We start from the raw sequence: 23,849 nt of genomic DNA on the forward strand, positions 1-23,849 counted from the left end.
CAAACACACTATATAAACAAACATACATATTTCCCGCATTGCTCACTCCACACACACACACACACACACACACACACACACACACACACACACACACACACCTTACAAATCAGGCAACTCCAAAGGCTCTCAGTCTTTGTGCATCAATGCAGGCATTTATAAATTAGGACCCATTAGTATATGGCTGCAGTAATTGGCTAATTAACAGAGGAGTTTAAAGGTCAATGAGTAGCTAATTAAGGAGGAACCAGGACTAAGCAAGTGATGTTGAAGCGTATTAGAAAAGTAAACAAAAAGAATTGCAATGCCAAATAAGTAACCTGTAATAATGAAAACATTTAATACAATGCTTGCAAAAGTTTTACAAACAACTCAGTCCCTCTATTAAATCTGCATGTGCTTGCAAAGAACGGATTAGACATTTAGAAACGGCATATTAATATTTGTGACATTTATTTGGACAGGAAAGCATAGAGATTTGACAGGAAGCGAAGCAGGAGAATTGTGAAAAGGACCACAAGCAAGGACTCAAACTCGGGTAGCACAACTGTGCCACATGATGCGCTCCCCACACAGCTATCGGAAGAATATTTATTTTCTTTTTTTGTCATGTAGAGTCACTGTGCGTTACAGTTTCAAGCCTGCTTTTGCTGCTCCTAATACTGCTGCTCCTACTGTTGCTGCTGCTCGTCCTGCTGCTGCAACTACTGCTCCTGCTCCTCCTGCCACTGCCACTGCTACTGCTACTACAGTTCCTCCTCCTATTACTTCTAGTGCTGTTCTTCCATAACCTTTAGCTCTTTGTTTCTGAGCCTCCCATTTAATTTCATCCTGGGCTTTTTTATACATCTCGTTAGTGTAGTGCTGTCCTCCATTCTCCTTCACCATCTTCTCAATCTTCTCCAGCAGTTCAGTGACCTGAGAGCGCTTCTTCATGTTTTCATTATTGAATAAATGATATCTGTCACCACGCTCATTAACAAGAGCCTTGAGATCATTATTTTCACTGATATAATCATCTAATGTTTGTCCCTTCAGCTGATCTCCTCTAGTGAACAGAATGATTGTGTATCGAGTAGCTTCTTCTCCAAAGTTCTCCTGAATCCATTTCACTGTGTTTTTCTCCTCATTTGTGTATCTCGCGTCCAGTCTCATGACCAGCAGAAATACATGAGGACCAGGAGCAGACATGTAGACACACTTAGCTATTTCAGCTTTCAGTTGTTCTTCACTCATGGACGTATCGAACATTCCTGGAGTGTCGATCACTGAGATGATTCTGTCCTCCACTGTTGTCAGATGTCTTTGACAATGACTAGTAATAGACTTAGATGACATACCACTCTTAAACACAAAGTTGCAGATGATGGTGTTTCCTGCTGAACTCTTTCCTGTTCCAGTCTTACCCAACAGCACAATCCTGAGACCTGATAAAGAGAGAGGAATTTAAGATGTTATTTACACTTCAAAAGCTGATAACTTCACATTTGCCTTTGCTCACTATGGGGCCTCAGCAAAACTCCAGGGGGCCTCAAGAAGATTTAAAATAAGACAGAACAAAAATATATAAAATAAGTTAATTAGCAAATTTTTTATATAAAATAAGTTAAGTAACATTGTTTTTGTCAGACTCTGTTCCGTGTTTTGTGTGTTTTGCTCCCCATGTGCCTTCCTTGCCCTTATTTGGTTTTTCTTGTTCCTGTCCCTGATTAGATCTTCATTTGTTTACAACTGTGTTTTTTATCTGGTCTGATCTAAAACTCAACTGCCCTCATGTTTTGCCACAAATAGCAATCGCAAGTAAATTTGTTTTCATCTTTGCAGGACTGTGATATGAAGAGTGTACAAAGTAACACATCTATAGCAATAGTGTGAAAGTGCATAGCACATAACATGCACAATACCAGTATAAACACGGATATCTATTGGTATAATATACATCACATGACTAAACTTGCATCATCGTTTTTAAAAGCCTCCGTTTTCACAGTCCACACTACAACGCGAAAACGGCGTTTTCAAATTTATCCACTCAAAAAGCTCAGTTTTCCTTGATTAAAAACGCCGTCTCAGTGTGGACGGAAGGCCAAAACGGAGAGAAAAAGATGCGTTTTCAAACGAAAACATATTAGTGTGGACAAGGCCTTAAGCCCTGTGTTTCCCTGTCTCTAGCGTCTGCTGTCAAACGTCTGTTCTCCATGCTACGTGTGCGTTATGCCTGTATGTGAGTCTTTATTAATCCAAATGAATTGCTCCCTGTGAATTGCTCCGACTTCTCGCTTCCTGACACAGTAGCAGTAGCCGAATCGTGACAGTTTTCATAATTAACATAATTTAATTAACATTATTTACCCCCTCAACAACTTTTTTTCCATCGAAGAACCAGGGTCCCCATCGTTTTGAATAACTTGTACATACTGTATGAGGTCACCTAATTTTAAAAGTGTAATATCTAAAACTGGAAAAGTCATGGTAACGGTACACCAGGATAGTCCATAACCAGATGTTGGGTGGTTCTTTGCCTACATACCATGTTTTTGTTTGCCTCCAATTAATGCACACCAAGTCATAGATTATCACTTACATACATATATCATTGACCTTTTTATTTGAAATCTCAGAATTAAAAGGAACAAAAAAAAAAAGGCTTAATATTTACCAATGTTTGAACTTTCCCTAGCAATCTGTTGTATCAGTCCTTTCATCTCTTCCTGACTTTCCATCTGTTTCCTGAGATGTTCCTGGTCTGAGACAGAGAACATGTCACTTTAAATCGCTGTGACTGTAAATGCATTACTGCTATAGCTGTACATTTCAGATACTTTACTTTGGACAAAATGAGAACCATTTCTGGCCAGCTGGGGAACATAAGTTCAGTTATTTCCTTGTTCTTGTTTCTGATCATTTTGCTTAAAATGACTGTGCCTTTCTCAAGAATAAATAAATAATAAATGAATGAGCGAATGAATAAATATAAAGTGTGCTTATTACATCCACAGTAGCTATGTAATGCATTTACTGTGTATTTTGTTGAATATCAGTAACATTGTTAGAACACTCAGTTGGACTGAATGGCACAGCTTACTCATGATTGTAAATATTTGACCTGTATGTTTGTTATACTGTGTATTAAAATGCATACACTCTTCTTTCATCATCATCATCATATGGTAATGTTACAGATAGCCTAATATTTAATTAAGGTACAGATGATTCAGTTTATCACTGCTTTCATGAACCCAGAGCATAATATAGGTGAATCATTCTAAACCCTAATACAAATTCATTTAAATGAATATAAAATACAATTGAAGTTAAATAAATGAATAAACTGGCCTTTACATATTGATGCCATTATTTAGTTTTAAATACTGTGCTGAGAGTGTTAACCTTACTGATGATCTTCGATTACAGCATAACAAAATGAACAACGGAGAAAGAAAGGAGCGCTTCACTCAAAGAGGCAAATTGTTTTAATTTAGTTTGGTGTTCTAAAACTTCTGCACCTTTTTGCTTTTTTTATTGTGATTCTTGAAGGCAACGTTCGTCTAGAATAACACTGGAACTAGTTCTGTGTACACTGCAAATACGCACGTAGGCCTAGTTCTACACACAACATGTCTTGGTTGGTTTTGCATGCAAGTTTAATGAAAGCATATCTTTTAACTGACCTGAATGTTCACTTGCAGATTTTCTATGCATGTTGTCCATACTTTCGCCGCTTCTGTATATTTTCTCTCTCTCTCCTTGCTGTGACCTTGCAGTAAACTATACACAATGTTTACTTTCACTTTTAACAAAACAGGGTGGAGTGAAAAGAAGACATGTCACAAGTCAGTGTATGTTGGCTCGTGAGAAGGTTTTTCAGTGAGAGTAAACAATATGGGTGTGTGATGAAATATTTGATATCCTATATAAATCATTTGAAGTTACTTTGTATGTTTTTTGTAAGCTATTCTGCCATGTAGCCTACAGTATGAGAGCCAGGTGCATTTTGAAGGCCCCAAATTGACTGCACTTACGAATAGACAATACAGAAGGAAGTACTGGAGAAGGGAGATGCTACAGGATGAGATGGTGTGGAAATTGATAAATGTGTGTAAAACTCATTAAAACCCTCAAATGTAACCTAAAGATCTGCTTATGATAAATTAGCAACGAATGTTAGATCATGTGAAAACAAAATATTGAATTCGGGAGAACATTGCCCGTGTAAGTGGCAGGAAGGATCAACTCAGTGAAGATGGTAGTACTCCCATGATTTTTGTACATTTTTCAGTCACTCCCTTGTTTTATCCCACAAAGTTTTTTTTAAGCGGCTAGACACAATAATTGTACCTTTTGTGTGTGTGTGTGTGGAATTATAAGAATGTGAGAACATCAAAGAAACATTTATGCAAAACTAAAAAGGAGGGCGAGTTTGTCAAAAGGTTGAGATTCGCTGCTGTAGTCGAGTGAAAAACCAGATTGTGGCATAGGTTCTTTCATCCTTTGCTGGGAATAATAGAGGAGAATAACAGTAATCTTCAAGTAATCTAACAAGTTGGTAGCTGATGTAGTGATTTTGCTTTTGCCCACCTAGGGAGGCGAAATAATGTAGTGATGGGTATGACACTGATGACGGTATGATTTTTGGATTTATGCACAGGAGTGCTTGCTGTTGAAAGGAGCTGCACAGGGTTGTGTAAGGCTCTGTATGGGCTGATGAGGCAGATGTCTCTTTCCCATCCATGATCAGATTCCAGTCTGACCGCAGCAGTGAGGGACGTGATGGACGGCAGAGACAGGTGAAGGTGGACTGCTTCATCAGAATAAAGCTGCAGAACTGGAACAGCTGTGTTGAGATGGCTGTAGGACGTGGCTTCACCATCTGTAAATAGCTTACATGATTGTTAGAACAAGAAGTCTGAATAAAGCTTCGTTTCATGTGTTGTTCACTTGTATGTATTTATTGTGATGCTTACTTGTATTCATCCTTTTAGTCATTTATTCATGTTTCCTATTGTTGTCAGTAAATAAAATATAATTATTTCATTCATTCATGCATTCATTCATTGCTTGACTGAAAAAGGATGTATTAACATCGGTTGCATCTGTCTAACTAGTAACTAATAGCTGTAATATGACAAAGCAATCCATCTTCAATCCATGCCGGCAAAAAGTGATCAAAAGGATTTCGATAGACCAAACCGTTTTGGAATAACACACCAATTAACTTTTTGGCATCACGCCAAGCTGATTCTGAGGCTGCAACTCTTCAATGCTTTGGCATATTAACACAAAACCTCTTATGTGTTATTGTCATCTCACACTGACAACACCATAATAATTTGATAACAGTGCCACCTATTGGTCAAAAGTGATAAGCAGGTACATCGTATTACTATTTTTCAGCCATTCCGACTATAATATTTTAAAAAGGTCTCTATCCAGTCCACATTATCTTTAAGGTGTCTAGTATTAATATATGAATTCCCATATATTCAGTTTTGTTGAGTGTTGTCACAGAACGAGTAAACATACTGACGGTCACAATAGTGACCGGTGGGTCCACAATGCATTTAGGTATAAATATAAATCCAATTGCAGTTGTTAGTGAAGGTTGCACTAACATATTGCACTAAATTAAAAGTTCAAATGTTACAAATTAAGTTACAATATTGATGGTGTAAAACTGGCAGCACTAATATAACAATGTGATGATATATGTTACAATAAAGTAACAATTTTGAAATATGTTGATGGTTGTATTTGTTTTTTTATCTCAGTATTACTAGCAGAGTTTAGAGAAACAAATAACTTCTGCCCGGTAACAGGAGCAGCCACAACCCCAGATTTATTTCAACAAAATAGTGAAAATACAGTTTCTATAGTGGACTCTCTTCTCAGCTGTACATGATCGGAAACATTCATTTACAACAAAACATACGATAAAAAAAAACTTTATGCTTATATATCATTAATACAATCAATGCTGTTCGTAGCAAAACAACACGCACTAAAAAATAACAAAAAGAAAAGCATCTGGGTCCAAACAGGTAAAGTAAATGATAAAAATGTAATACTCCAGTTATGTCCCTTAATATAATACATTTATTTGTTTCATTTCAACCCTATACATCTAAGGTTTAGTTCATGTACAAATGTATCTTTTTGCTTACAGAGAGCAACGACTATTAAACCATTTGCATTCTATACAAAATGTCCCGTCCAAAGAGCATGAGCTAACAAGGAATGAAAATGCACATCTAGCATATAAATATATTTTCCCTTGACAAGCAGTATCGATCTCACTAACTATGTACAACGACAGGAGTAGCAAATCCAATAGCTGAGACTGTACAAATCAGACGACGCATCCGCACCATCCTTATTGCGTAAAAAACAGGCAGCGCAGCACATTTCAGCGAGAAGAAACACTGTAAACTGAGAATGTGTGTAAACACGTCAGATGCTGAAATCAAGCGTCGCCGACGAACCGTCCTGATCTCACAAAGCTTGTTCGACTTCACAAACAAACCAGAAGAGAGTGCATCGTTAAAGTACCATAGAGGTTTGTCTCTGAAGCATATTTGATCTGGGTTGGATGCAAGAGGTGCTGCATGCACACGGTGTGATGCTATATCAAATCTGTTTTCTCCGAGAGGAACCGAGCGGATGGTGAACAGTGCATGTGAGAGAAAAATAAGATGTCAGCTTAAGGAAACATTTGGAGAGACAGAGGTGGCTTCTTCACCAGTCGCTGAAAACGTCCGTCTCGAGTTGGTCGATGATCAAGAATAGGCTTGTTTTGTCGTTGAATGACCTCAAAGATGCTGCAAACCTGAAGAGTACCTTCTCTGGCACGAACCTGGATTGTAAAGCATGAGTGTCCGTGAAGCGCCGACGTCCGGTCAAACGGCAGAAACCTGCTCATCTGAAACACACAGGAGGACAAGCACATGAAGTTGAGTGCAAACCATCACTGCTTCGTCAACACTGACTGACGGCAACGCTATTCACACTCGATGGCACTAAAACGCATCCAGGCCACATTTCACCCCAATGTAAATAAAGATAAAGGACTTATAGCTTGTGTAAAATAAAGCCTATTTTGTACGATGACTGGCTCATTCAGTTGGACTGTAATGAGTTTGTGCGCTCGCTGAAGAAAAACGTATCGTTTAGGGTCCGTTCACACAGAATGTGCTACTTTTCTATAGTTTTTCTATGTAAATGCACTAGATGGATGTGTATGACGGTCTCGCGTCTTTTGCAGCATCTCGCACATAAAGTTAAAAGAATTTCAACTTTTACATGCAGCGCCACTCATCAATGTCAGTTGGAAGACCCCAGAGGCGGAGCCAGTGTTGCAAGCTTTTGTTTACAGTAGCAAGTTGGCATTACAACTGTTTTTAGATGCAAAGGCGCTTTCTGTGTGAACGGCCCCTTACACTGTAAAGCATTTCTATATCACCGTAGTAAGTGAATAATATATTAACAAACCCTTCTGGAAAACCCTTCAAAATAAAGATAGGAATAAAACTGTAAAGTTTGGTGTACGTAAGTACTGCTGAAGTGGAGATTTCTGGCTCAGGAATCTTTTAAAGATATGTAACTGAAAACTACAGACGCAAATAGATGAAGTGCATTAAAATAAACTCCCAGCAGTCACTCATTCTAGCCCTTAAAACTCAACGTCGTTAATCAAACTGACATTTTTAAAGTTTTTTTCCCCAGTGAAAATAATTGCTTTAAGCCTGAAAAATATGCAAATTAGCCCTGCTTCCAGCCAATCACTCCAGCTCAGACTACCTTCTCCACTTTCACTGTTAACTGTAGTATTGGCAAAATTGCATTAATTCAGCCATATACAGTATGTTTGAAACAGAAACTGATTCTGAAGAAGAGGCAGAGTGAATTATCCTAATTTACAAGTCCATGTATCAGAATTGTAATGCATTTTATGTACCTACAATAGCAGAAATGTAACATAATTGGCTTGACTACAGCTAATAATGTGTTGCTTCAAACCTTGATTTTCACCAAAGGGGGTCTTTAATTCTTTCCCCGCTATTGACGGAATTTTCCAGCTTTCCGTGTTTTCACTGTAATACAGTAGGGGGCGCTATTACGCATCTTCTGAAAGAGTGCTGAATCTCTGGATCAAAACACGACGAAGAAGAAGCAGCAGAAACAAGCGATCACATATGTAAGCAGATGCATACGTAAAATAACGCGATCTTTAAACAGCATATAAATCAAACCTGCCTAACTATACCAAGAGAAATGTCAACCTAGGAGGGACTGTGTTTAGGACTATGAAGCTTTGGGGGTGTTGATGGAAGCAATCAACTCCATCTGCATTTTGATCATTGTCCTGAATCTGATCCAGACGTAATCTTTGACAAAAACGTGATTTTCTCAGCTTTTTGTGCAAAATGTTTTTTGTTTTTTTTAATGAAACACCCACATTCAAGTGCTGATAAAAAAAAATGCATGAAGCTAGAATAAAATGTTTTTGTTTGTTTGTTTTTTTTAAGAGCAGAGGCTCTGTTCTTTCTTTTAACATATTGCATGTTCAGATATTCATACAACAAAATATTCCGGAGGCCATGAAAGTTTTATGAAAATGATCAAAAATGCTGCCTTTAAAAAATAAAAAACCGCTGGTGGGGAAAGAGTTAAAAGGGTATTTTAGTTGCTTTCTTTCCATTAGTCTGAAACAACACATTACAAAAAGCCAAATAGCCCAAAATCAGAAAATTGACCAATGCATGAAAAAACAATGTAGTGTCCTGCTTTAATATCAGCTTCACAAAATATACTAGCGTAATGTAGAAGTAGTCAAAAATCATATTTTGGTAGTGTAAGATACCATTTAGTTGTTCGGATTGAGGGGTGAAATGTGAGCCGGACACATATGTAAGCAGATGCATACGTAAAATAACGCGATCTTTAAACAGCATATAAATCAAACCTGCCTAACTATACCAAGAGAAATGTCAACCTAGGAGGGACTGTGTGTAGGACTATGAAGCTTTGGGGGTGTTGATGGAAGCAATCAACTCCATCTGCATTTTGATCATTGTCCTGAATCTGATCCAGACGTAATCTTTGACAAAAACGTGATTTTCTCAGCTTTTTGTGCAAAATGTTTTTTGTTTTTTTTAATGAAACACCCACATTCAAGTGCTGATAAAAAAAATGCATGAAGCTAGAATAAAATGTTTTTGTTTGTTTGTTTTTTTTAAGAGCAGAGGCTCTGTTCTTTCTTTTAACATATTGCATGTTCAGATATTCATACAACTAAATATTCCGGAGGCCATGAAAGTTTTATGAAAATGATCAAAAATGCTGCCTTTAAAAAATAAAAAACCGCTGGTGGGGAAAGAGTTAAAAGGGTATTTTAGTTGCTTTCTTTCCATTAGTCTGAAACAACACATTACAAAAAGCCCAAAATCAGAAAATTGACAAATGCATGAAAAAACAATGTAGTGTCCTGCCTTAATATCAGCTTCACAAAATATACTAGCGTAATGTAGAAGTAGTCAAAAATCATATTTTGGTAGTGTAAGATACCATTTAGTTGTTCGGATTGAGGGGTGAAATGTGAGCCGGATGTGTTTCTCTGGCCTGCAGGGTTTGAGCACATACCCTCCTCACTATCAGCGTGAGAATGGAGAGTAACACTGGGTGGTCTGGACAGGTTGGGCTCGGCGAGGCTGTGTCGCAGCTTGCACCTCTGCAAGGCCACGCTATACTCGGGCGGCTTTACGTGGGTCGGCCGCGAGGCTCCTCCGTCCTGCGCGTCGCCCAGCGTCAGGCCCTGGTAGCCCGGCGGAGTCGGGGGCGGCGCTTTGAGCCTATCGTCTTTGCAGGGTGACGTTACACAGTACACTGGCAGGAAGCAGGCGGAGAGGTGCAGGAAGTGACGTGATGAAGGGGAAGGAGCACAGAAAGAAACAAAACACACACAGACACACATACATAGACACAAAGCAAACATTAATGAATGAAAAGGGGTACTTAAATCAAAAAGACGTTCACTAAGACACTGACACAGCTGCACCAATCACAACACAAGCAGATTTGCATTAACCCTCAGCCGCTTGACACAAACAGGGCACAAAACACTTCTTCTTCTGCAGTAAAATATGTTTCTGATAGAAGAAAATGAAATAGATATCATGTAAAAACAACACGGGAATGTGTCATAGGGTCGTGGGGACTAGTAAGTAGTTTATAGCTACTGATAATGAAATTCATTAATATAAATATAGTTGTTTAATCATGTGTGTTCTTGCTGACAGGACTGAAGAGACACAGTCACTCTAGGATAATCACTTCCTGTGTGACACAATTTATAGAATGCTCCATTGTTTTTCAATGGGTGGAATTTTGTGTTAACAGCTGAATGCTTTTGGTCATTAAAATAAGTGAATAAAGAATCATAGTCTTCTATTATGACGGCTAATTAAATGTAGAAAATGTTAAACACATTTGTGACCCTGCAGCACAAAAGCAGTGTTAAGTCGCTGGGGGATATTTGTAGCAATAGTCAAAAATACATTGTATGGGTCAAAATTATACATTTTTCTTTTATGCCAAAAATCATTAGGATATTAAGTAAAGATCATGTTCCTTGAAGATATTTTGTAAATTTCCTACCGTAAATATGTAAAACCTTAATTTTTGATTAGTAATATGCATTGCTAAGAACTTCATTTGGATAACTTTATCAATATTTAGATTTTTTTGCATCCTCAGATTCCAGATTTTCAAATATCTGTTCAAATGTATCTCGGCCAAATATTGTCATATCCTAACAATCCATACATCAATGGAAAGCTTATTTATTCAGCTTTCAGACAATGTATAAATCTCAATTTCGAAAAATGGACCCTTATGACTGGTTTTGTGATCCAGGGTCACATATTAGACTTTTAGACAACTGGCTATTTTTATCTTAACACACCAAATCGTATCTTCACTGATGCTTTCTGATGCAGTAATTGGTTCTTCTCGCTCACAACAATACCGACCATTATCTGAATCATTAATTACTTTTGAACACTCACGTGTGACAACCGATCATATTTACATTAATGCTTTTTGAGAATCGCTTCCTCTCAATTTAAACAGAACCGACCGACATTTGAATCTCTTAATTGTCTCTGATGATGAAACGTGTGTCCGGATCACTGCGGCACGCATATATGTGTGTTAGACAACACTATAAACAGGGATGCACATCAGTTTTTCAGTCTGGTTTTCATGAGACCACCTGGAGATTTGATTTGGTGCTCACACTGCACATAGTGTGACCAATTAACTATAAAACCATAAAAAAATAATATATATAGTAATAAATTAATAATAAATAATACATTTAATAATATAAAAACTAAATAATAAATAAAGTGTGATAATACTACTATATTTTATAATAAAAAGTGAGTATTAAATAAAAACACAATTATTTTATAGCAGGCTACACTTAAAAAATACAATCCTAATATTAAAATTTTTATATTTATTCATTCATTAATTTATTTGAAGTTTCATCCTTTTCAAACTTAAAACAGGCAAGTTTTTTTTATGTGCATCCCTGATTATAAATACAATATAGCTAGATCTAAATCTGGCGGATCACTCATATCATCGTTAAATATCGTCATATCACCTAGTACTAAAACTCGCTCTGTTAAAGCACTGAGGCATTATAGACACAACAGTATGACTTTCCGTAAAGCTGCTATGAAACCACGTGTATTGTGAAAAGCTGTATACAAATACATTTGACTTTGTCACACTATTATTTATTCGATTATTAAGGAAAGAATTGGAGGAAAAGAAGCAATGTTGCTGGTGATTTTGCTTTGGAACCTTCAGAAAACTTTAAATCAGTTTTTCTCTAAATTGACTTTGCTGACTCTATCGAATTCATACTTCAGGTTCCAACAAATCATACATCATTTGAAGGTATTTTGATGTAAAAAATATGTAAAAATAAAAATAACTCCTTTTTGAAAATGTGCTCATTGTGACTCATTTTGCCAGAAATGGTCACACATTTCACTTTGATTAAACTCATCACATGGTTACGTGACACCAGTTTGTGCCCTATTTGTGGAAAGCGCAGGACATCCTGGGTGAATCTTTCTACTGATTTAAGTGTCCTAGAAGCATCAAGACACAAACGAGCCAGAAGAGCTGCACATTTGTGACCCTGGACCACAAAACCAGTCATATAAGAGTCAATTTTTTGAAATTGAGATTTATACATCATCTGAAAGCTGAATAAATAAGCCGAATATTTGGCTGAGATACAACTATTTGAAAATCTGGAATCTGAGGGTGCAAAAAAATCTAAATATTGAGAATATCCCCTTTAAAGTTGTCCAAATGAAGTTCTTAGCAATGCATATTAGTAATCAAAAATTAAGTTTTGATATATTTACAGTAGGAAATGTACAAAATATTTTCATGGAACATCATCTTTACTTAATATCCTAATGATTTTTGGCATAAAATAAAAATCTATAATTTTGACCCATACAATGTATTTTTGGCTATTGCTACAAATATACCTGAGCTACTTACGACTGGTTTTGTGCTCCAGGGTCATATTTATCATCTAGCAGGAGGACAGTGAAATCTGCTGGTGTCACGCGCAGAAGCCGAAGCTCACCTATGAGTCCCTTCTCCGTGCTGGACGTGATCGTCTTGTACGAAGCGTCTGTGCTTTGCTGATTTTGCGTCTTGCGTTTGATGGTGCCGTAGCTGCCCTCGTAGGTGTCCGACAGGGAACTGGAGGACGTCCAGCTCTGTCTGGATTGACTGAGCTCAGATCCGTCTCTGGAGCAGCTGTCCTCTGGCAAACCCGGGCCGATCTCCACCTCGGCGATCGGGCCGCCCATGGGCGTGTGGCGATGGTTGAGCAGGTCCAGAGCTCGCTGGCCTGAAAGAGTCTGGAGGTTGTCGTGGGAGTTACTAGAGCAGGAGGTCCAGCTCCCGCGGCCGCTGTCGGCCAGCTCAGAGACGGAGGTTTGCTCGGGCACCGTCAGCTCCTCCGCGCTGCTGGAGAACATGAAGCTGGTCTCCCTCACGACAAGGTGTTGAGCTGAAGATGAACTGGGATGAAAGAAAAGCACAGTGACTAAACATACGTCGCATTCAGCTGCAAAACATGGTGCACGTTTAAAATATTCTCTAGATGTTTTATTCAATATATGCTGTACACATGAATTCAAATTGGTTTACATACTAATTTATCAATACACAAAAATTAGCATTTGAGTGATATTAGATGATAATCATGTGTTTAAAGAAAGGCAATAAAAAGATTTTGTGTCATTACAAGTAAAAATGTGTTAAATTTACATTTACATTTAAAAGCAGATTCTTTTATCCAAAGCAACTTACAAATGTGGACAATAGAAGCAATAAATAAATGAATAATGTTCCCATCCTTCCTGTGATGGACAGAGTTTACATTGCATTAAATGACAGATACAGTTTGTTGTGTAACCAAAATACCAATAATATCCAGAAAAAAAGAAACTATGCATAATGTGGTACTTTTAATCATAAACAAGCCCAGGACTATTATTTTGAAATGCTTTACTACTTTTAACTGCTATGACTTTTGTTATACCATTTAACAGAGTTTATGAAGATAAATTTAAGACCATAGTAAAAATTTTAAAACCAAGTAAAGAAAATGTAAGAAATAAATCGAATGGAACACAATATGTCAGTATGGTCTCTAAATGTCAATGTCTTTTATTAGCAATCCTTCAAAGTTTGAAAATACAGTTTTCAAAAGATCTCCATTACTTTTTAATTCATTTGACAAAATAAAATGTAAAAAAAAAACTCCCAACCACTAGAATATGGAAATAACTTTTACTTTACCTTCTGATCACACTGTAAAAAAGTGCTGTTCTTCATCAGTATCTTTGTATCGTTTTCAGGTGCAAATGTCTAAAGATCCTTAAATAAGATACACTTACTTGAGTAGCAAAATAAGAAGTCTCATTTTATGAGAAATTTAACAAAGTGAAGTTTTGAGTCTATGATTAAAACAAGAACAGATATCGGCCTATGGGCTAAGAAAAATTAAACTCACTTCATTTTGTTCAATTTCCTGCAGCTCATCCTGTCTCACTGTCCCAGCTCTGTCCCTGGACTTGCTCCTGTCTCTCAAGAATCTGAAGGGGGACCTGAAGCGCTTGCGCGTCTCTTCCTGTCCCTGTCTGCTCTCTTCCTGTCTGCCGCTCTGACAGGTCATCCTCAGGATCTGTCTCTGAAGGAAAGCCCCACCTATGCCATACGAGCGTCCTCCGGCCGTCCTGACGCCGACCTCGCTGGCTAGAGACGAGGACGAACCCGACAGGTTCAGCTGACCGCAGTTCTGTCTGGGAGCGCCGCCCACTGTGAGGGAATGATGGGAATATTTCAGAAACACTGAAGCTTGAATCACGAAAGACATGATTAACACTGTAAAGCCTGACATGTGAAATAAAAGTCAGAAAACTGAAACAGTTTACTGAACCTTTAGACAAAAAGGTTTTGTCTTATCATATTTAATACATCAGGCCTTTATGGCTCATATAGTCTGATATAGTGAGAACAGAGAGAGGGAAAAACAGCTCAATTTTATTCAGAGACCCAAACTGCGCAAAATATTTAATTTGGTGCTGATATTTACATGGACAAAAGTGATGAAATTCTGATGCTTGTAAGGTAAACCAATGAGATCTTTATAACATTATAGCAGAAACTTACATAAAATGATATAAAGATCATATCTCTATATCTCCAATAATATGTCTTAGTAAGATGAGATTTAAATGCTTAGCTTGATTATCAAAACATATAATGCAATGCAATACAATGATTGAGAGATGAATAAATAAATGCTCCTCAAAAGCCTGATGATCAGATTTGAGACTCACTGATTTTTCTAAAAAAAAATGAAGTTTGAATAATCAAGTAAAGCAAAGCTGCTTCAGTCCAGTAAGTGTTCATCTTAAAATATATTTTTGTCTTATGTTTACTTTATAAAAATCTGTAAAGATGTCAGGGCACAAAGACGGTGGAAGGTGGATGTTAGTACAGTTATACTTTTATTATAAACTATCACTTTCATCACGTTTTAATCCTGTTGATAATTTAGAGGCCTTCGAAATCTATGTATCAAATATAGTTAACAACTGCTTCCGTTTTGAGTAAATGAATGACAAGAGCCACTACTGAGCTGAATACAGCTGAACATCAGAAACTGTGTTTATTTTCAGGGTTCCCACTCTAAGCCAAATTCCCTGACTTTTCCCTGATTTTCACTTCCATGACCTATAATGAACGGAAAAACAGGCCGCTTTGCTGAGCGCTGAGCAGACAAAAAGACAGTATTTTAAATCCATCCATTAGCAAGCTTTCTTTACTTGTTCACAGACATTTTTAACGTGTGCTTAAATTAAACATACATACACACTACTTTTATTCGTTAAATGCACTTTGTACTATTTCTACAGAAATTAATTTATGGTTTTTATGCTTTCAGGGTTTCAAGGATTTTCTGTTTGTCATCAAGTCCACCATTCAATCTTTTTATTTCTTCACATTTAGTTTATCTACTTTTAACACCCAGTCTTTGAAGTGTTCATTTTGTAGCCAAAGCTCTTGAAATGTACATTTTCCTGGCATGTTTGCCTTAGTTAACAGGTACAGCCTGGTGACTGCATTTGACTTAAGTGATTGCCAGTTAATGAGCAGAAAGGGAATAAAATGGTGCTGAAAAACAGCGGCCTAACCATAACAACAGGCAAAACGCAATAAAAAAAGGCAGCGGCTATTTGCACTAAGCGTAAATGCACTTTGTACTATTTCTACAGAAATTAATTTATGGTTTTTATGCTTTCAGGGTTTCAAGGATTTTCTGTTTGTCCACCATTCAATCTTTTTATTTCTTCACATTTAGTTTATCTACTTTTAACACCCAGTCTTTGAAGTGTTCATTTTGTAGCCAAAGCTCTTGAAATGTACATTTTCCTGGCATGTTTGCCTTAGTTAACAGGTACAGCCTGGTGACTGCATTTGACTTAAGTGATTGCCAGTTAATGAGCAGAAAGGGAATAAAATGGTGCTGAAAAACAGCGGCCTAACCATAACAACAGGCAAAACGCAATAAAAAAAGGCAGCGGCTATTTGCACTAAGCGTAAATAGCAATGGATTCTATTTACACTATGATAAAATAGCAGGATTTTCTGCTATTTATACTACTTATTGCAAATAGTGGCAATTATCTGCACCTCAGTATTATAGTACATTATAAACCAGTATGCAGTAATAACGTATTGAGTGTAAATTAAATTTGAATTCAAATGATTAAATGGATGTCACCTTATTGGGACAATAAAGCACCTCCCTACACCAACCCTAACCCTACCTGATTCTTTATTTTCAACTTTTTGATTATTTCCTTAACTTTCATTGAAAATAAATGCCTTTCTGATGTGATATGAGATGTTAAAAGGGAGAAAAAAAAGTTCGGCAAAAGACGGATTCGAACCCGGCTCGATTGCGTCAAAAAGACTACAGTACGTGCTTTACCATCTACGCCACTGAAGCTGACGCTTGTCAGCCATCTTTTATAGTGTTGACCATCCCTGTCACACGTTTGGGGGTGGAGCTAGTGTAAATAGACACTCCATAAAAAAAAAAATACGGTATAGAAAAATTACATTTTGATAAATGGAAACTAAAATTTAAAGCGACAAATAAAAATCCCTCCCTGATATTGACGACAAAAAAATAAATAAAATCAAATAAAATTCCCTGACTTTCAATGTCTGGAATAGACCTTTTAAAATTCCAGAAATGCCATGCCCCGTGGGAACCCTGCATTTTAGTTTTCCAGTATCTGATATACAGGTGACTGGAGGTTTGTCGGGGTCGTACCTTTGCGAGGAGATCCCTGTGGGGAGACGGTAGGACTGGAGTGCAGAGACGAGACGGTGGCCGTGTCTTCGGCCGCACCAGCTGCTTTCTTCAGCATCTGAGGTGAGTTGGGAGCTGAAGAGCACAGCAGACACTGACACAGTTCAGAAAGCAGAGGGAGCCGTATAACCATCTCACTACACGCTAAACCATGATCACTTTGTGAGCTGCTAGCCACATGCCCTGCGTCCCAATGTTCATCCTATCCATCCTAAATAGTATGTGAGATTAGAATAAGTGTGTCCCAAAGCATAGTATGTTGAAAAGAGTATGCCAAAACTCCCCGGATGGTCTGCTATTTCAGGTCGATTTCTGAAGTGTGGATCCATGCACACTCTAATGGATAATATTGCCCACAATCCATTGCGCTTTGGCTAAAGATTCAGTTCAGAACTACCAACACGAATAAAACGTGTTAAAGAAATCCTACAAGCATGACGGATGTGCATGACTGACGGTTTATGCTGCATTCCAGACACCTCGAAATTAGGATTTTCCCCACTTCCTACTTAGAAATAATGTCTAGAACACCGCTTGAAGTCGGATATCCGACCTGTGAACACGGGGCAGATCGCATAAGTAGAGAGGTTTAGATAAAGGGGTAAAAAAAATATTTATTTAATGTTATCTGTGATATATTTCATCTGCAACAGCAATGTGAACTTGTATAAACATCCGTTTGGTCGTTAACTTTGAAATGCATCATTATGCAAAAAATATGAGCATAAAGACCCACGGCTGGCAGATCAACGTGCTACTTCTTTTCTCTCCAGTACAGTAGGAAGTTCAATTAAACGAAATGTGGAGGATGTTAACTGTGACAAGATGATTGACAGGCCAGTTTACAGTGACAGGGTGCGTGTATCTATGCGTCAGAGCGGTCTGTTAAAGACGCAGTTGTGTGACGTGATACTATGTCCCAAAGCTTGCCTACTTTTCTACTGCACACTCAAAAGTGTGTATTTTTCTTCACCAAAAGAGTGAACATTGGGACGCAGCAATGGACTCTTCCATACACATAATGAGGTTCACACTGAGAGACACTGCTGTGGTTATTTGTATCATCACATTCATTTGGTTTGATTTTTGCTACTTTTCTTGAGAGAGATGAAGACAGAAGAGGAAATGAGGGTGAGACTGTGGTATTATCGCTGATTAAATAAAACACCTATTAACTTTTCCGCACTATCAAATATGATTTTCTTATTTAGTTTTCCATTACAAATATTTAAACATTCCTAAATCTAGATACAAATATTTAAACATTCCTAAATCTAGATACATTAACTTGAGAAGTAATGTAAGCTTGAAACGAGACAAAATATCTGTTCGATTCTCTTTGGATTAAGTTTATTCTGTTTATTTATATCTGTTTTTCTTGTTTCAAGCATAAACTCACTTGATACAGAAAATAAGACCTAATATCATAGGTCATTTTTCTTATTAAGTATATCCATTTTGAGTTTAGAATTTCAGACATTTGTAATAGAAAATAAAACAAAAATACTGAGTAAGCCAATAATTTGATACACTTATTGAACATAATTTAATAAAATGTGATGATCTGGTTTATTTTGAAATTGCACAAATAATGTATAAAGCAAAAACCAGTTTACTTCCCAGAAGTATTCAGAGACTGTTTGAAATGAGAGAGTCAATATAAACTTAAGGGTAAAGAATAGACGAAAATCTGTCAAAGGGGTGAAATTATGGAATAACAATGACAAGAAATTCAAAATGTGTTTTAAAAAAAGAGTTATAAATAAGGTTATAAACAAATATGTAACTCAAAATGAATAATTTGCATATGAAATAACTTAAACAGTTGTATTAATTTATAAAATGTTCAATAATGTATAGTATAAAGGTCTTAAGCAATGAAATAAGTTTTGTTTTTGTATCTTTTTGTATAATCTAAATTTAGTAGAGGAAGTGATGCTTATTATGAAAAATTGTAAGTAAAATAAGCTTCAGCTTACGCCTTTTTGGTTACAATGTGAAATTATTATGAAACTGTGTATGAGGACTGAACAAATCTAGATGATGATGAAGAACACAGTCAGACATGCAGCATGTAATCTGTCACTTCAGGAAGATTGCGATGGGCCACGTACCGAAGGATGCGGACAGGTCTTTGGCGATGCTCTTCTTGCGCAGAGGGTACAGGCTGACGGGAGGCACCTGCAGCACCTGGGAGACGCGGTTCTGAGGCTTGGCTGAAGACACTCCGGAGCGCACGGACACCGGGGACATGTCTGATTTAGTGGACCGCCGCTCGTTTAGGTTCTTAGACACTGCGGGGAAACACACACAACACTTGCTGTCAGATGTTTCATTTGGAAAGTGTTTGTGCATCTTTCTTCAACATCAATGGCATTCAGATATGTGAGCCTGCAGCACAAAAGCAGTGTTAAGTCGCTGGGGGATATTTGTGGCAATAGCCAACAATACATTGTATGGGTCACAATTATTGATTTTTCTTTTATGCCAAAAATCATTAGGATATTAAGTAAAGATCATGTTCCATTAAGCTATTTTGTACATTTCCTACCATAAATATATCAAAACTTCATTTTTGATTAGTAATATGCATTGCTAAGAAATTCATTTGGACAACTTTAAAGGCAATTTTCTCAATATTTTCATTTTTTTGCACCCCCAGATTCCAGATTTTCAAATAGTCGTATCTCGACCAAATATTGTCCTATCCTAACAAACCATGCATCAATGGAAAGCTTATTTATTCAGCTTTCAGATTATGTAGAAATCTCAATTTCCCTTATGACTGGTTTTGGGGTCCAGGGTCACATATTTATTTGGGGGACCATCCGTCCTTGTTTCACGCCACGATTCGTCGTATTGGTCATACTGCTTTTCAGTCATTACCTTCAGCAAGTATGAAATTTTTTTTTAGCCAATTTAGAAAGCCTAGCCAGGACATATGGTCACCCTACATTTATTAATGTGACTGAAGAGCCCAAATACCTTCTTTAAATGCTAGGCTATAGTCAGGGATGCAAATAAGTGGTGCGCAGGTGCAAGGCGCAAGCACAACCAAAGTAAAATATGTGCTGGGTAAATAAGTTCAGACTGCTCATTTGCATACTGACATGGTTGACAGCTGTTGATGCACAATCACCATTTTAGATCGTCTGATTGTAATACTCCATTTGATTTCCATTTGAACTGAAAGCATAAATCTAGGCTTCTGTATGTTTTAGCGCTGTCGAGTGAAGCGCATCACTGAACGAAGTGTCAGTTTCACGTTTTGCTCTAAAGTTAAAGTTTGCTAATTTTAAGTATGGACATTTTTTTAATATATATATATATATATATTTTTTTTTTTTTTTGTATTATATAGTTTTTTTATGTAAAAAAAGAAAAGAAAATGAAAATTAGCATTGCATTTTTAAGTGTAATATAAAATAACTTTTTATTCAATACTCACTTTAATACTCACTGTGCCATACTATTACAATGAAATGCACAAGTCACTTTAATATTGGTTTTTAGGTTTCTTTTAGGACTAATTCATCTAATTTTTTATGTATATTTATTTATTTATATGTATGTTTTTTATAAGTGTGAATGTAGATGATTATAGTTGCATTTCCATGAGAGATGCGAAATTTCGTTGTATGCTACATGCAATGTAAATAAAGGTATTCAATTCAAATACATAAATAAATAGTGCAATACTACTGCTATTACTATTATTAATTCTTTTATTTTTTATAGTTATATTTAATGTGTCATATTATGTGTAGTGTGAGCACCAAATGCATCCCTGGCTATAGTAAAAAAAAAAAACAGTTCACACATTTCTACCCTATTCGAGATTAACGAAAAGAACCCAAACCACTCTACATAACAAGCTCAGTAATTCACGGTAATGTACACACGTGTGCTGTAGGCCGCTTCACACTGCAGCGACATGATCTGGAACTTCTCCTCGTCCGTCTCCACCTCCAGGTGTGCCAGGTACTGCTTCACCTTACGGGCCATCTGGGCGTCCTCGTACAGCTTCTTGGCGTTGAGCAGAGAGCTGCGCCGCACGCGCTTCTTGTGACTGCCCTGAACGTCCAGCAGGTTTGAGTTGGTGCTGCCCTGACTCAGAGACCTGAGGAAACGGATGAGGAGTGAGACCAACAGCTGACAAACATGCCAGGTGCTTCATTCCCATGGGCTGATGTTCACTAATAAATGGGAGGACAATCACAAACAGAAAAAAGACAGTAGCATCCACAAAAGTGGAATGGTGTCACGAATAAATGAAACTTGATGATATACAACTTTTTTTCTGGTCTTGCAAAAGAAAAAAATGCCAAATAATTTTTCATGTATAGTTTATGAGCTGCTTGCATGTCCACTACCGGTCAGTAAGATTTAATAAAATAATAAAACATTTATTCAGCAAGGATGCATTAAATTGATCAAAAGTAATTTTATATATATATATATATAAAAAAAAGAAATTTCTCTTTCAAATAAATGCTGTTCTTTTGAACTTCCTATTCATCTGTGAATCATGAAAAATAAAAAGTATCAAGGTTTCCACAAAAATATTGGGCAGCACAACTGTTTTCAGCTTTGATAATAATCAGAAATGTTTCTTGACCTGCAAATCAGTATATTAGAATGATTTGTGAAGGATTGTGTGACACTGAAGACTGGAGTTATGATGCTGAAAATTCAGCTTTGATCACAGGAATAAATTACATTTGAACATATATTCACATAGAAAACAGTTACTTAAAATTGTAACAATATTTCACAATATTACTGCTTTTGCTGTATTTTTTATCAAATAAATTAGCATAAATAGCCTTGGTGAGCAGAAGAGACGTTTTTCAAAAACATAAAAAATCTTAATTATTCCAAACTTTTGAAATACTTTTTGTATTTGTAGAACTCTATTTGTAATAAGTCCTTCCATTTATTTGTGAATATGAAACATTAAACCTCACATACTTGCCACTCTAAGCAAACAATGACTATAGCAGCGTAATGCGGCCATCCAACGTGCTCAGTTAATGCAAAAAATACACAAATAAATCAAAACCGACGACCACGATGTGTTACGTGAAGATCAATGGTTTAGAGGATGAGAGAGAGGAAGGAAGAGTCGCAGAAGTTGGTGTGTCCAGGTTAATGGTCATGACACATTCAGGACATGCAGGGCAGCACACTTACCCTAAACTCTTCCACCTCTTCTTCCTGTAAGCAAAGCCCATGAGAGGCAGAAAACAGGTGAACAGAAAGAGAGAAACACTCAGACAGACAGAAGGCACCACCAACAAAGACTACACTTGATCCTACCAGAGAAAGAGAGAAAACATCTGCTGCATGTGTGCAAGCGACTCGATGACAATGACTGAATTTGACATCCCCATAAGAGTGACATACCATTAGAAAGAAATAAGAGCTAGAACAATTTTGATTTCTTGTGGAGTTTCGGTTCATGCTCTTTGTGCATGTGTGCAAATGTCTGCAGTCTTCACCTCTGTCTGAACATGAGCGCTGGGTCCATGTTGGCTGACGTCATGCGCACCACATTTCGTATCTCCTTGGCGATCATTCGTAACTTTTCGAAATTCACCAGGCCGTCAACACTCGAATCGTTACCTGAGAAAGATAAGAGATGACGGACAGTTTTAAGACCTGACACATGAAAGTATTTTTAACAACGCAGACACTTGTGCAGAGCTGGGTAGTAACTGAGTACATGTAATCTGGATCCAAAAGTAATCGGTCTTCGACCCCAGAGGGTTAATGTTTGTTTATGTAATGCAGGGATTCCCAAACGTTTTTGTCAGCCAAACTCCTTAAAATAAGATGTTCACTTAAAATATCTCTGAAGAAGTAAATATTCCAATAATTTAACAATTTGCAAGTTTACAGTTCTCTGATGCCAGTTAATGGTCACTGACATGCAGGTGAAACAAATAAAATATTTCTACTTTTAGTGATCAAGTGTTTATTTTCATTTTTATAATTTAATTGTTAGTTTTTTATCAACTCACCAACCAACAGCAGTTCTTACATTAAGCCCAGTTTGGGAAACCGCGGTGAAATGTAATGTTTAATGCATTTAATTAGTTTTTTATATCAAATTTACATTTAATGGTAAATTAAAAACAAATTAGATAAAAAAAAGTAGTCTAAAAAGTAGTCAGAATACATTACCTAAAACAAGTAACCTAGATTACGTTACGAACTATGTACACTGCACATGTGTATTTAAGAAAGTAAACTTGAGCTACTGACCTTCGTGCAGGAAGGTGAGGTCTTTCTTGACCACGGGAAACAGCGGGATGATGGGAGGCTGTACGCTCTGGCTGCTCAGTATGTTGCGGTATTTGGCCATGTTGCGAGACGGGTCAAAGATGTCCTGAAGGTCACGGAAGAGTTTCTCATACTTACTGGGTAGTTTCTCCCACGTGCTCCTCAATCGAGCTACTGGCGCCAGATTAAGACCACTGAAGAGCGCATAAAAACACAGCACATGAACATCACGTACGGTTCTGCACTGACGTTCACACACTCCTTACAGAATCTGCCAGATGTTTAACCATTTGCAAAATAAGAGAGATTAAAGCTGCATTTTATCTGTTCTGATAAAGCTGCACAACTCACGCAAAACACTTAGGAGCCAAGAGTATGTCAAATTTTGAACATGATAATTTGTGTAAATTGTCAATTATGAATTATTTTGCCTTGTGGATAATTTAGAAATATCCATTAGAGGGCTCTACAGTGCGACCATTTCAGTTGCAATTGCAATTAAAAATTACTGCATGCAAATAAATATTTGGGCACACCAGTGTGGATGATCCGATCTACGGGGTGCTAGAGGGTGCAC

At 37.1% G+C, this 23,849-nt stretch overlaps 3 protein-coding genes across 4 annotated transcripts in view; all 3 read right to left on the bottom strand.

Moving 5' to 3' along the window:
* Positions 1-310: 310 nt before the first annotated feature.
* On the bottom strand, positions 311-3,816 carry LOC107603262 (GTPase IMAP family member 4-like). 2 transcript variants are annotated; one of them, XM_016296025.1, is made up of 3 exons: positions 3,672-3,816; positions 2,660-2,746; positions 312-1,427 (listed from the first exon to the last, which is right to left on the bottom strand). In XM_016296025.1, the coding sequence occupies exons 1-3, from the start codon at positions 3,709-3,711 to the stop codon at positions 628-630; spliced, it is 927 nt and encodes a 308-aa protein (XP_016151511.1). In that variant the 5' UTR covers positions 3,712-3,816; the 3' UTR covers positions 312-627. The 2 variants fall into 2 exon arrangements, with proteins under 2 accessions (XP_016151512.1, XP_016151511.1); XM_016296026.1 differs by lacking the exon at positions 2,660-2,746 and having other exon boundaries at positions 311-1,427.
* A 2,368-nt stretch (positions 3,817-6,184) lies between these two features.
* LOC107603265 (rap guanine nucleotide exchange factor 6-like) lies at positions 6,185-13,112 on the bottom strand. The gene is made up of 3 exons (XM_016296028.1): positions 12,674-13,112; positions 9,637-9,879; positions 6,185-6,916 (listed from the first exon to the last, which is right to left on the bottom strand). Exons 1-3 carry the CDS (start codon positions 13,071-13,073, stop codon positions 6,894-6,896), a joined length of 666 nt encoding a protein of 221 aa, XP_016151514.1. The 5' UTR covers positions 13,074-13,112; the 3' UTR covers positions 6,185-6,893.
* An 856-nt stretch (positions 13,113-13,968) lies between these two features.
* The window catches only part of LOC107603232 (rap guanine nucleotide exchange factor 6-like), a 106,442-nt gene continuing 96,561 nt past the window's right edge, over positions 13,969-23,849 (bottom strand). The window contains exons 24-28 of the mRNA XM_016295975.1: positions 20,890-21,107; positions 19,102-19,281; positions 16,949-17,062; positions 14,114-14,418; positions 13,969-13,977 (exon numbers count right to left, since the gene is read on the bottom strand). Of these exons, the coding sequence (XP_016151461.1) occupies positions 13,969-13,977; positions 14,114-14,418; positions 16,949-17,062; positions 19,102-19,281; positions 20,890-21,107 (826 nt within the window). The remainder of the gene's footprint in view (positions 13,978-14,113; positions 14,419-16,948; positions 17,063-19,101; positions 19,282-20,889; positions 21,108-23,849) is intronic.

The sequence above is a fragment of the Sinocyclocheilus grahami genome, unplaced genomic scaffold (assembly GCF_001515645.1).
Source record: "Sinocyclocheilus grahami isolate Dianchi unplaced genomic scaffold, SAMN03320097.WGS_v1.1 scaffold343.1, whole genome shotgun sequence".
Taxonomy (NCBI): domain Eukaryota; kingdom Metazoa; phylum Chordata; class Actinopteri; order Cypriniformes; family Cyprinidae; genus Sinocyclocheilus; species Sinocyclocheilus grahami.

Coding starts and splice junctions, on each gene's coding strand:
- LOC107603262 (XM_016296025.1), bottom strand. CDS start 3,711: ATGGACAACATGCATAGAAAATCTGCAAGTGAACATTCAG. Junction 2,747..3,671: donor ATCTGCAAGTGAACATTCAG/GTCAGTTAAAAG, acceptor TCTCTGTCTCAG/ACCAGGAACATCTCAGGAAA. Junction 1,428..2,659: donor TAGGGAAAGTTCAAACATTG/GTAAATATTAAG, acceptor TCTCTTTATCAG/GTCTCAGGATTGTGCTGTTG.
- LOC107603265 (XM_016296028.1), bottom strand. CDS start 13,073: ATGTTCTCCAGCAGCGCGGAGGAGCTGACGGTGCCCGAGCAAACCTCC. Junction 9,880..12,673: donor CACGGAGAAGGGACTCATAG/GTGAGCTTCGGC, acceptor GCTTCCTGCCAG/TGTACTGTGTAACGTCACCC. Junction 6,917..9,636: donor TCACGCTGATAGTGAGGAGG/GTATGTGCTCAA, acceptor TGTGTGTTTCAG/ATGAGCAGGTTTCTGCCGTT.